The sequence below is a fragment of the Anas platyrhynchos genome, chromosome 20 (genome assembly GCF_047663525.1).
Source record: "Anas platyrhynchos isolate ZD024472 breed Pekin duck chromosome 20, IASCAAS_PekinDuck_T2T, whole genome shotgun sequence".
In the NCBI taxonomy this organism is placed as follows: domain Eukaryota; kingdom Metazoa; phylum Chordata; class Aves; order Anseriformes; family Anatidae; genus Anas; species Anas platyrhynchos.
Genome location: NC_092606.1, coordinates 6,550,224 through 6,562,942, shown reverse-complemented (window position 1 = coordinate 6,562,942; position 12,719 = coordinate 6,550,224). Strand labels below are relative to the sequence as shown.

Here is a 12,719-nt window from a genome sequence, read left to right as displayed (position 1 = left end):
GAGCCCACTGCGTGCCCTGATATGAATGCCAGCTTATCCCATTAGTGCTGCCTCTTCATATAGCCTATTTTCACAGTGCCTTCACGCGTTCTTTTGAGCAGCATTAGATTATTTTGCAAGTGGTGTAAATTCAGCTTGTGCTCACATTGCTGGATATGAAGCAAACTTGAGATTGGGAATTGCCCTAGATCCTCCATTTGCTTAATTTAGGCAGAAGAGTAGAGATTCCACATGGAACGAAGTAATAAATTTATTAAAAGTTCATCCTCCAGCCTCAAACTCTGACACACCACTTAAAAACATTTAAAAATACCAAAAATGAACAACACAAAAAAAAAAGCACACAACTAACAGCCAACTTCTTTTCTGAATGCAGGATGGGATGCAATTAAACCTCCTCCTGGTTCCATCATTGGTAGCAATTACTGAAGTACCAGGAGCTGTGGATGGCTGCAGAACCAATTTCAGTTGAGTTTTCTTCAACAGCCCCTGGCACATTTCCCGAACAACCAACTCTTACCATAGCTAGGCCTTGAAACTTTTAAGTATTATCAGCTGAATGGGGACAAAGAAATAATTTACACCATCTAGAATCTATTCAGATGGACATTTTCCAAATTTCTCATGCAAATGTCACCCTTTCCCTAATACAGTTTCTGATCTCCTAAAACTGTCCCCCAGCTCTAGTCTATGCCTTGACAATGGGAATAGGTTTTCTTCATGGCTCTGTTCTCCTCGTTTCCCAGTAGCTTTTTTTTTTCTCCCCACTCAGCCTTTTTCAGTACTTTTCATTTCCTCATGCTCAAGAGAGAGGTTTGATCAGTCCATAATCCATGCATTTTGTGAGGCAATCACGTGCTACATTAATGATGTGCTGCTTCTTGGGATCATCTTCTTGCTTGCCGATGAAGGTCAGGATCTCTAGGAGCTCTGTCTCCACCACCTTCTTCGCTAGCTCTTTGTCGGCGCTGATTAAATTGAAAGTGATGACCAGTCCACGGTGCTGCACTTCCATGTTATCGTGCAAGCAGAGCCTCTGCAGGATTTCAAGCCACTGGGTGGTCTTCAAGGAAGGGAGATATCATTAGTACTGGTTTGAAGAATACCTCAACCAAGAACACAAGTTTGGCGAGGCATGTCCCAGCGGAAGAACAGGGACTCACCTCTTCATATTTATGTCAGGTATGGTTAGTTGGTTCTGTATCTAAGGAAACCTGACTCCAAAATTGTGAACCCCTTCACATATTGCCCGCCCCCCCCCCCATCAGGAGTTTTCGTGACCCTAGCACCACATAAAACAGAAGTTCCACATTTATGCTGCTGCATAATCTCTGAGCAGAGAATCTTGCTAGAGAAGCAACACAGCTGAGGTGACTGGAAGCAGTCCTCTCCCCCCAGTAATTCTCCTGAGCCCCTCCTTTGGCTTGATTGATGATTTGTATTCGAACAAACCCCAGTGTCCAACATCAGCATGTGTGCCACTAACAGAGGGTTTGTCAGCCTCAGCTATTGCTGTGCAGGGTCTGCACTCAGGACTAGAGATCTCTGCAGGAAGCGGAGATGTTTTGGTATCTGTGAAGCCCAATACATTACTGATCAAGCTCTTTTCATTTCTGAATGAAGCAAGGTTTGGATTTCAGGTTACGTAAGGCAGGTTTTAAGGATCTATACTGAATACCATTCTGCATTCCTAACCTTGTTTGATGTTAGTATGCTGGACCTCACTTGAGGAATAGCGACATAAAAATGTTTCATCTGAGATGAAGTCTCGGAGGCTGATATAAACAAGACTGTTTTAGTTTGTGCCTGAGTGAACTAGGAGCATGCACACCTGGGTCTCAGCTTCACCACTAAGCTCCTTGTTAGCCATCTGGTAGACTACATCTTCCTTATGAGCATTTTCACTGAGCCAGGCCCCTTTCAAGGTTACCTCTACACTGCCAGCAATTCTACTGATGGTCTTACCACTTCAGTCATCTTAGAGCAGAGTTTCTTTTGTGCTGCCGTAAGCATGGCCAGGGCTCCTGCTGCTGCCCTCTGCACTTTCTCATCATCCTCACCACACAGTAACACCACCAACTTCAGCCGGTCATTTCCATCAGCCACGAACCGCTCCTGTACCTGAAAAAAAAACACCACATGATATCCAGAGACAACACAGTTATGCATGCGAGGTGGCTCACAAGCTGGTGCGTGGAGTCAGGTCTGAGATGCAGAGTGAGTTACCTCCTTGTTGACCACCAGGTTGCACATGCACTCTGTGGCTGCCTGTCGAAGTTGGTCATGGTTCTCAAACATGTAGTTTTCAATGTCTGGCAATGCCTTCTCCTTGACTATCTTCATCCTGTGTTGAAGAGGAGTCAAAACAGATAATGGGACATGCCATAGTCACACTAAAATATTAACTGCAGACAGAGGGGAGGCAGGGAAGGGCTTGACATAAATCTGAGCCCACGGCTCGTGAAACTCATGACACATGCTTCATCCCTTATCTAATTCCAATTGAATTCACATTGTTTTTCATTTTTCTAGGGGAAAACATGCAATTATTCTTACTGATTATTATTATATTAATGTTTCTGTTCTAAGACCTTTTTATCTCTGCCAAAGGTAGCTCAAATTAATCAGTCTTTGCAGTCCTGGAAGAAAAGCATTGAACTGAAATTCACTCCTGATAAAAAAATAAAATAAAAAAATCACTCCTGATAAAGTGTATGGGAAAGAAAGGTAGGTCAAAAAGCAGGTACACTCACCTAAGTTTGTCACTTCTTCCTGAGAAGTTAGTGAGACCTAACAGAGCCTCATAATTCTGGAGGCCATCTCTCTCTGTGTTCAGCAGGCTGACAAGGGGCCTCACCACTTCATACACCTATGACAGAGCATGTCACACGTGTCACCGCTTTTCCAGCTTTCAGATCTTGGCAATTTCCATTTGCTAGTGAAGTTAATTATTATATATATATATTTTTAACTTACCCTCTCTCCTGGGAATGCTATATCTGGATTGGAAATAGCAGCAATTTTTGCCAGAGCATGAGAAGCCTTTATCTTGCCAACATCTGTACCTTCCAGAGCCAGAGGTATCAGGGCCTAGTGACACAGAGGAAAGCATTAAATGCCCCTGAGAAGATTCACGGGATGGCCTTGATGTATGCTAAGATAAGTTTAAAATATCCTAAAGATTTGTCTCTTGGAGAAATGGGTCTGGACAGTAGCCTACAGTGATGTTTTCCATTTGCTCTCATACATGCACCATGCCAGAGCTGGAAGCTGACAAATAGTTATTTCAAGGTTCATTAGAGGTTCATTGCAAGCTTCATTAGAGGCTTGCAGAGCTAAGACTGCAGCCAGTCTGTGCCCCAGGGCCTACCAGGACAGCTCAGGCTTTTCTGCCGCCTTCCCTCACTGTAGGCTCCCGACAGACATTAGATGCACACCAGGCAGATAAGAGTCATCACCTTTCCACCACCTTGAGCGACGATGGTCCCGCGGTCCTTGGGGTCCTCACACAATGCAAGAAACACCCTGCAAAGCACAGCATCGCTCAGTGAAACAGCCATGCCAGACGGCAATAACCAGTACGGGTGACTAGAAATTCGCAACGCAGACTTGCAAGACAGCCCCGTAAGCCAGCTTCGATGCCAGCACGAGCATTTTTATGAAATAGGTTAAGAAAGGCTTTGTGCTTAAGCCTTTTCTCCACCCCCGTTTCATCCTGCCCCCATAGGCACCACCCCACAAACAAGGAGCCAGCCCAGGCACCCATCTCAGCCCAGCACCCCCGGCTCCCAGGACAGAAGGCAGGCACCTGGCTATGAGCTCCTTGCTCTGGTCCGTCAGGATGGCACTGTCTGCCTTCACCATGCAGGCCAATGCAGAGACGACGCCGGCTTTCAGCAACCGCTTCACTCTCTTCACAACGAAATCTTTCTTGTCCTGGCAGGGGGGGACATTGGAAAGGGGTCAGCTCCTCAGCAGCCCCCATCCTGCTCGACTACAGCCAAGCCTGGCTGGAGAGCACAGAGATTGCAGCCTCATAGCCTGGGAGCCAGGAGGCCTGAGGTCTGTGACAAGCAATACACTGAAGAAAATCTTCAGATCTGAGCATCTCCTCCAACCTACCTTTGGATGCTCCTCAGGCACGTGCTGCTTGGAGAATTTTGCCAGTTGTACCAGCTCCGGGACCAGCTCCTTGGTGTCGTAGCTGTTGGAGCAGTTCACCAGCGCAGAAGCCACAGAATACAGGATAGTCTTGTCACTCATCTGCACAGAAACATACAAGTTCATGTGAGGGTGAAGAGAACGTGGCAGGGAAACGTGTCCCCAGACTGCAAGCCTCCATGGTGGCAGTCCTAGCTGAAGTGCCCATTGGCTTATCCCCAGGTCAGGGAAAAATGGAAATCAACGTTAAACAGGATGTGGCCTCATCAGATGCTGTCAGAATCTTGATGCTTTTCGTTTTTGTGCAGGAACACCTACTGATAGTAAAGGTAAGAGCAACCTTCCACACTCCTGGGAGAAGACCAGGATGAGAACAAGCTTGAGGTGTCTCAGCTGCTGAAAACCTGAAATTTTGCTAGGCTAGATACAGATGAGACTTTGGGGTCACAACTTTGCTGTCTTGGGGAGACAGTGTTACTCTGGAGAGCTCGATGCTACCAAAGGAATGAGAGAACAAGGTAAGGGGAAAGCACCTTGGCTAATTCAAACATAGCTTGCAGGGCTTGCTCGTCTTCCACGAAGTCATCTTTCACATCTGCATCAAGGGTCAGGTATGCCAGTCCTTCCACGGCCCACTTCCTGGTGCGGGCATCAATGGTGGTGTTGCACAACCACCTGGAAGAGAGAAATCCGAATTTATCTCAGGAGCCAGCACTAATTTATTTGAGAGGAAAAAATTAAGATGGGCTGAGAACTGCGTCAGGCCTGAACCTGTACGTAGGTCCTGCTGCAACTCCCTTCTGGGTCCCTTGAGACAGGACCTCCTCCCATGGCCCAACGCGAGGGACCTAAAGGCCTCAGGGAGGAACAGATTAGGACAGCCACACAGCACTGAGACAGGGGGAACACCAGCTGCTTGAGGCTTTAAAGAGCTCCAGGTCCTGGAGCAATGGCCCCACGGGCATTATCAGCTGTCAAGAAGCAACAAGAAATGAAGGCAATGCGTGGACAGGATCTCATGGGGAAGAAGCATATTGTATTTTGAGAAAGTATGGAATAACAGGAGAAAAGACCAGGTAAAACTCACTTTCGGCACTGCTTGGCTAGCTTCTCGGTGGACCCCTCAGCAAACTGTCGCAGTCCATAATCTGTCCCTCCTGCTGAGCCCAGCTTGCAGAGACCCTGAGGAGGAAGAAGAAAATACACCAGGGAGAAAGGTTCATTAATCCTCTAGTGGTGCTGCCCAGAATCAGCCTAATCCCATATCTAAAATTTGAAGTCAGGTCTAAGAGGAAACATCCCAATACCCAGGAGATTTTTTTAGCTCGTAGCACAGCAGTCCGATTCTGTGCTCTCACGGGATGTCTTTAACCAGTTTTGCCTTCAATGTTGCCAAAAAACCCTGTGCTTTTCTGGTCTGCTCTCTCCCCCTGTCTTGCAGGGGAAGCACCAGAAGCCATCCCCCAGCTGCAAGGGGTGACCCAGCACATTCCCAGGACCTCCTCCCTCTCTCAAGTCCATGGGCACGGTGGGGAGCAGGGCAGGTGGAGAAGAGGCAGGAGGCTGACATCCTTACCACCAGAGCTCGGATTTTGATCTTCTCATTCTTGGTCTTCTTGTAGATCTCCTTCAGGAGCGTCACTCCGTTAGAGATGATGAAAGTGGCCCGGCTCAGCTTGGTGGAGGCGTGGATGAGGGCTTCCACAGCCACCAGCTGGTCAATCTCCCTCTCGGACCCACACAGGGCAACCATCATCTCCATGACTCCCTTCATGCCCAGCAGCTTGTTGCCTAAGTCGAAGGGCCCTTGCAGAACCCCAGACACCATCTGGATGGCGTGGAGTGTCTTGTCCATGTTCTGGGGGTCGATTTTGCTCCTGCATGGGACAGAGGGAGTCAGCACATGGCTCAGTGGCTGCTCACTGTTCTCATTCCCTTGGGTAGTTATTTTTGGACAGGGAATGTCCTCGACCAGATCGGGGGCAGCTGGAAAGCTAGACCCACTGCTACTGCACCCCATGGGAGAGCTAGGGCACCAGGAATGGTGGGGTGGGACATAGAGAGATGTTCAGGTTGTCCGAGGGATCCCCTTTGTTGCATTCTGGCAGGGGAAGCAGGGACATAGAGAGCAGTTTTGTTTCAAGAGGATAACAGGTCCTTCATTTCTCTGCTGGATTTCACTCCGCTGGTGAAATATGTAGGTATTTGGGACGCAACCCAGCCCAAATCCATGCAAAGGTCATGATCCAGCAGGTAGGAGTACGCGAGGATTCGAGGACCCATGCTGAGGAATTGTGCAGGATCTCAAGCAAATCGTCCCCCAGGGCCTCAGTCTGGCATCTAGCTGCACTGCCAGAGCCCGTCGCTTTCTTTAGCCCTCCTGCACCCCGAGCCCACCCGACTCACTTGATGTACTCCTCGCAGATCACCCGGTAGTTGTCACGCTCCGGGTCGCAGCGCAGGTCGTCGTACAGCTTATTGAGGAGGATGGACGCAGTCAGCTGGGTGTTCTCTGTCAGTGGCAGGCAGTCAGGCATCTCAGGAATCTGGCCCACCACTTTCAGTATCTTTTTTAAGCCTGGGAACAATGAAGTGATAGGGCTGCTAGAGCTGAGAGGGCCTGGGCAACATTTGGGATAGTTTGCAGGGTTCTTGCAACAAAACAACCATCTTAGTTTTTTATAGCCTAATCACGTAAGCTGTAGACAAAGAAGCTATTGAGATATTTACTGGGACTTTCTGCTGGTGGGTTGTAGGTTTGCAGCATGGAGCATTTATCCAGCTCTCGAAGAAGCAGAACTGTGCAGCGGGGCCCCAGCTGGGTCAGGAGGCGTTGAGCCCCCTGACCTCCCAGGCTGGAGGCTCTTACTGGGGAGAAGTCATGACCCTCAAGTGACTCTGGGTGTCTCAACCCTCCTTTTGCTAGAAGCATTATTAAATAACTTTCACCAAAATGGTAACACGCACACATTGGAATTGATATAAAACAGCCCACACATTAACCCTCCCCCCTTTAGAAATTAAATTCAAGCGTCCAGGAAACCCAGCAGTTTTTCATCTCCTCCTGCCTAAGGCACCCAATTTATGCAAGCCAAATTGCCCTAACATTACAGGCATCAGCAAATACACTGGAATAAACTAACTGGAGAAGCTTAAACCAATTCTCTGGAAACTGAAGAGATCTTGTTGTCATACATGCTTTTTTTTCCTCTTAACCTTAAAACTGTTTCCTGCTAATAAGCTCTGAATTTGCTCCAGGCTTGCATGCACCAAATAAAAAAAAAAAAAAACAAAAAAAAGAGTGAATTCATTTTGTAGAGAGGAACAGTTTTCCAGCTATTCAAGCAATAGGCAGCTCCGTGCCTCCCAGGCCAGAGCAGGAACGGAGGGGAAGGACTCACCGTTGTCAATGACAAAGATGGTCCTGCTGTTGTCGTGGTCTTTCAGGTCTTTCCTCGGTATGTTCTTGTTGAGGAGGTTGAGAGCTCGGTCTCGTCCTTGCCCAGACACTTTCTTACTGACCAACATATCCAGCAAACGTGTTGTGATCATCCTCAAGTCTTTTTTAGTATCTACAGAAGCAAGGCAGTAGCAGCCAGTTAGGAGAAGTTTTCTCTGAAAGCTGGCGAATCCAGTGAAAACCACTCAAAGCCACCACATGGCTGCAATGTAGGTGTTTAAGGCAGAGCAGAAAGCACCTGTTTCTCCGGACAGACCAAGGGACTGCACATTACCTAGGACCAGAGCCTCCTCCTTCCCGTGCTGCTCCTCTTTGCCCTGGCCCAGCAAGCAGTCAGTGATGGTCTGCAGGAGGTTGCAGACAGCCAGGGAGATCTCCTCGTTGTCCACCGACATCCACATACAGATGTTGTCGATGCCCAGGTAGTGCAGAATCGCAGTGGCCTGGCCCCAGAAAGGAGAAAACCAAGCAGCAGTCAGCAAAGGGGAAGAGCCTGTCCTTCCTGCATGCTTTACAAAAGTCAGGCTTGGCTCGTAAAAAAAGAATTTTCTTGGGTGAATCCTGAGTCTGCACAGGGCAGCTTTGCTTTTTAGCCTAATATTCATTTATAAAACAACTCCTAAAACTCCAGAGTTGTCAGAAATGAAGGTTTCAGAAAGCAAATAGGTGTCCACAGCACTGGATTTTTATCCGAGGTGTTATCCATCTTCTGTCATGTTATAGTTCCCCCCCTCCTCCTTCACACCACTGCACGGACATCCATGCTCGTGTTGGCTGCAAGCAGGAGGTGGACACACACGTGTAGCAGACGGGACCTCTCATGGGCCATTTTGCACGACAAAAACTTGATTTCAAGCTAGATACTAGCTGGCTCAGACTGCTGGGACTTCCCTTGCGACCCCTCCCAGGAATCTGAACTGTCTTGCAGATCCTCTCTGCTTTCCTTCCTCTAACAGAAGTCTCGGGCAAAACTTTCCTGTAGAGACCAAGTCATTTGTTGCTTTCTTGAGACCTGTGGCAAAGGACTGGGGCTTGACCCAGCCCTGCCCACCACCACTAGTGGTGATGACATCCTAAATTTTGCTTCACCAGCACACAGAAAGGCACCACGAGGAGCACAGCTTTGACCTCAGGGGTCAGGAGCACAGTGATAGGATCAGTTTCTTTGGTCTGTGTTAACCCACTTCCTTATTTGTCTTGTCTTCCCCAGAGTTAAAAATGCCATTTGTAGGATTTCAATTTTTTTCCCTGCAAGAAGCAGAAGGAGAATAAATCCCCGCTGCTCACAAACATTGCCGACGATTGATTTTCCACTCCCCAGGTGCAAGACAAGAGCGGTGAAGGTCCCGAGCACCCCGCTGCTTACCCGAGCCTTATGTCCCGTGCACATGCCCGAAAGCGTCCTCACGGCTGCCAGGATCAGCTCAGCATTTTTGGTTTCTATCAGCTGCAGCAGCAAGCTGACCCCGTTGTTCTGGAAAATCCTCTCGGCGCCCGCTTCCTCCCGCCCCAGGACTATGAGGTTGTTCGCAGCCTGGTGGGGGGAGGCAAGAGGACACGTTAGCAGCACGACCCCGGCCTCCAAAATTCCTCCACCAAACTCCCAGACCTGGGATGTGCTGGGGGGAGCTGCAGGCGCCCAGCTGGCAGGAGAAGTGCACAGCTCTGACCCCACCGAGAGGTTTCTCCAAGAAATCGCATCAGGGGAAGGGAAGGGAAGGCGGCCTTCAGCTCCTCACAGGGGCCTCTGGCGTTAAACAACAGCAATTTGGGCAAGGCCGGGGCGCTTCTCACCTTCTCTCGCTTCTCCTTCTCGCTGTTCTCATCCAGCAGGATCTCAAACATCTTCTGCACCCTCAGGTCCGTGGAGAACTGAATGCGCAGCTGTGCCAACAGAGAGCACGGAGCGTCAGAGGCAGAAAACCAAGAGGCAATTTTTCCTTTTCCCTTCAAGACAACCACAGGCCTCCGACTAGCAGGCAGTGAGCTGAACAACAAAGCAAGTGTAACGTCTCAGAAACAGCATCGATTGCCTGTTTCAGACACAGGGGCCCAAACCCTGAGCCATCGTCTGAGACCTTGTGGTGCTTTGAGGTGCAGGGAAGGGACACAGCTCCTCTGTGGAGGGCCCAGTCCACATGGGGACTTCCAGGCCCCGTCTGAAGCCAGTCCAGCTCCTTACCAGGACCTTACCAAGATGTTCAGGGCCAGCCCAGCCTCGGGAGCAAGCTGTGAAGCTTTTTAATTTACCCACTCAATCTGATCCTCAGATTTCCATGCTTCAAGTAGGAACTTCCAGTTCCAGAGCCTGTTTATCCCCCTACACTGCTGTAAATTTTTGGTATGACCAATGATCCAGCAAGACCCCAGAGCAAGCAGTGACCTCGGACTTCCCACCTCTGGGCTGTGAGCCTGGGACTGCTCCCCCCAAATTTACCTTCTCCTGGATGTCGGCCCCCAGCCGCCTCAGGGTCTCCTGGAAGTTTTTGTTGCGGGGCTCGATGGTAGCACATTTCTGAGCATCTTTGAACGCTTGGTCCAATTTCCCCAGTTTTTCCAGAGCTTGGCTGCGCCGGTACAAGGCCTTGATATCCGAAGAATTGATGTCGATGGCTGGGAAAGGGATCCGAGAGACCAGGCATCACAGTTTGCTTCTCAGGATCCCCCCATGTAAATCATGATCTGCTTCACAGCGACTGCAGCTCCTGAGAGCAGTGAGTGTGAAAAACAGCTCTACTTTCTAAAATCTGCCCCCTCCTTACCTCTCGACGCATCCGAGGCTGCCTTGGCATATTCCTCCTGTCAAACCAGAACGGCAATTTGTTAGCAGTGCAACACCAGGGAACGTTCCCGCTGCTGAGGCAACTGTGGCCTCTGCTCCCGCTAACTGGACACCCCAGTGAAACCAGTAGGAGCCTAGGGAGGGTGGGAGAGAGAGCTCTGGAGGAGGTTTAGGTCATTTCTCATCACTGATGGAGGGAAAAGAGGAAAACGTCTGCAGGGTGGGTGAGAGCAGACACTGCTGCAGCAACAAACGGCAGGCAGCAGTGGAAGAGGGGACGCAAACGACCTGCTAAAGCCTTGCGGACAGCTGAGACAGTTTTGGTACAGAGCTAGCAACTCATTTTGCTGCAGATCCGTGCCTGTTTCGTGCTGAGACAGGCAGCAAGCAATGCCCCTGCACCCCCAGGCAGGGCTCACAGAGCCCCCGTAAGATGGGGCAGGGTGGCTGCCGAAAGCTTGCACTTCAAAACGATTAAATGGGACCATCGCTGAGCTAAACTGGTGTGCTCAGCCCTGTGGGGATGGAAAGGGGGAGCTTTCCTCACCTTCTTCAGGAAGCACGCTGCCCTGTTGCGGTACAGCACTGCCTGCAGCGCCTTGTCCTTGCTGAGCTTGATGGCCTGCGTGTAGCTCTGAGCGGCTTTCTCATAGTCGCTGGCCTGGAAGTATTTATTGCCTTCCTCTTTCAGCTGGATGGGATCCTCCATCTAGGGGGCAGAGGGAAAAAAATAAATAAATTTTTTAAAAAAAAAAAAAAAAAAAAGATGCATGTTTTAGGCTGTTTGGGAGTTTTAAGGAAAAACGTGGATTTTGTGCCCATTCTGTTTGCTGCTGCCCGTGCCAGCAGGGTCGCCCGCCCACGCCTCCGAGCTGAGCTTCACCATGAGCCCAGCGAGTAATTACCACACACATGAATAAAAGCAGATTACCGGGCTGAAGTGTTTGGAAAATCAAACTGCTCCTCAAAGCTGTGGCTCCTCAGAAGCTTTTCCCACAGTTGTCGATCCTTAAGGGCCAATTAATAAATGGAAAAAAAAAATAAAATAACAAAAAGCAGTTTGAGAAGTCCGCCGGCACTGCGTAGGGTCCGTACGGCTCAGGAAAGAGCTCGCCTTCCACTCCAAGTTTGGGCAGGACCTGGCAGCTCCTGGTGCGTGTCAGTGTCACCTGTCACCGCAGCCTGTCCCCTTCCCCTGCTATATAGTGCCCGGGGAGGGCTGCGAGCCAGGGCGCCAGCAGCCAGCCCAGCTCAGGGGGGACACACCGTGCATGGGGACGCGGCTCCCCGCAGCGAGAGGGGATGCTCTCCCACCCGCCAGGATGGATCTCAGCTTTCCTCAACCTGGGGAGCTGCACAGGGCAGGGGGAGCAGGAATGGGAGGGCTTTGTGCCAAAAAAAGCCCACGGCTGGGCTGGCTGACCCCTGTCCCAGCGCTCAGACCCGTCTCCCTTTCTATTTAGGGACGCACGAGACAGCTGCACAGGGACAAGTGGCCCCGTGCCGGCAGCTGCAGCAGTGCCCAGCACCTTCCAGAAGGCCCTCGGGGGGGAAGCATCCAGCACTGCCACCTCCCTGCAGGGCTTTGGGGAGCCCGAACTGCTGGAAATCCCACCCTGATGGAAATCCCATCCTGCTGGGAATCCCACCCTAATGGAAATCCCACCCTGATGGGAATCCCACCCATGTCGCATGCTCCTGCAGCCCCCCAGGCACAGTCTAACGCCTAAGTCTGTATCGGAGCCCAGCAGCCCACTCCTGTGATGAGAGCCCCAGCTCTCAGCTCGAGGGATACCAGCGCTCAGCCTCTCAGCCCCCACAACATTTCACGGGGTCACAGCTCCAGGAATTCTTCCTTGCAGCTTCTCTGCCCCCAAAACGCCCGCTCAGTTGCCCCGACCAGCTCACGCTGTGAGGCTGAGCCACAGCAGGCAGTGCCAACAGGCTGTGCAAGCCCCTGCTGAGGCTCTGCCAGGAGGAATTTGTTATCTTGTCGCCCTGTTGAGCTGTGTCCCAGCCTGGGGATCTTACGCCTCCAGGTCCAGAGGCAGCTCAGCAGGGTGTAAGAGCTTTGCTCTGCCTCAGGCGGACCTGGTGTGGTGGCTTTTCCAGGCCGTCCTTGGGCAAATGGGTCAGAAACGCCTTCCCACGTTGCTTTTGATACAAGAAAGGTCAGCTCAGCCCTGCCAGCTCCCCTCCTGCCTGGCCCGAGCCCCCCACACCAGCAGCTCCGCTTCCACCACCAGCAGCACTGGGGGAGCCCCCAGTAACCCCAGTTCAGCACCAAAAGGGCAGCTGTGGCCTCACACATCTCAG

At 50.7% G+C, this 12,719-nt stretch overlaps 1 protein-coding gene across 1 annotated transcript; it reads right to left on the bottom strand.

The window, feature by feature from the left end:
• Positions 1-232: 232 nt before the first annotated feature.
• On the bottom strand, positions 233-11,780 carry UNC45B (unc-45 myosin chaperone B). Its single transcript, XM_027472136.3, has 20 exons — positions 11,335-11,780; positions 10,951-11,112; positions 10,384-10,420; positions 10,059-10,234; positions 9,416-9,505; positions 8,988-9,155; positions 7,896-8,064; positions 7,563-7,733; positions 6,568-6,739; positions 5,738-6,038; positions 5,249-5,343; positions 4,695-4,836; positions 4,123-4,263; positions 3,809-3,936; positions 3,459-3,525; positions 2,977-3,090; positions 2,754-2,869; positions 2,227-2,344; positions 1,966-2,121; positions 233-1,063 (listed from the first exon to the last, which is right to left on the bottom strand). The coding sequence occupies exons 2-20, from the start codon at positions 11,110-11,112 to the stop codon at positions 803-805; spliced, it is 2,784 nt and encodes a 927-aa protein (XP_027327937.2). The 5' UTR covers positions 11,335-11,780; the 3' UTR covers positions 233-802.
• Positions 11,781-12,719: the final 939 nt, after the last annotated feature.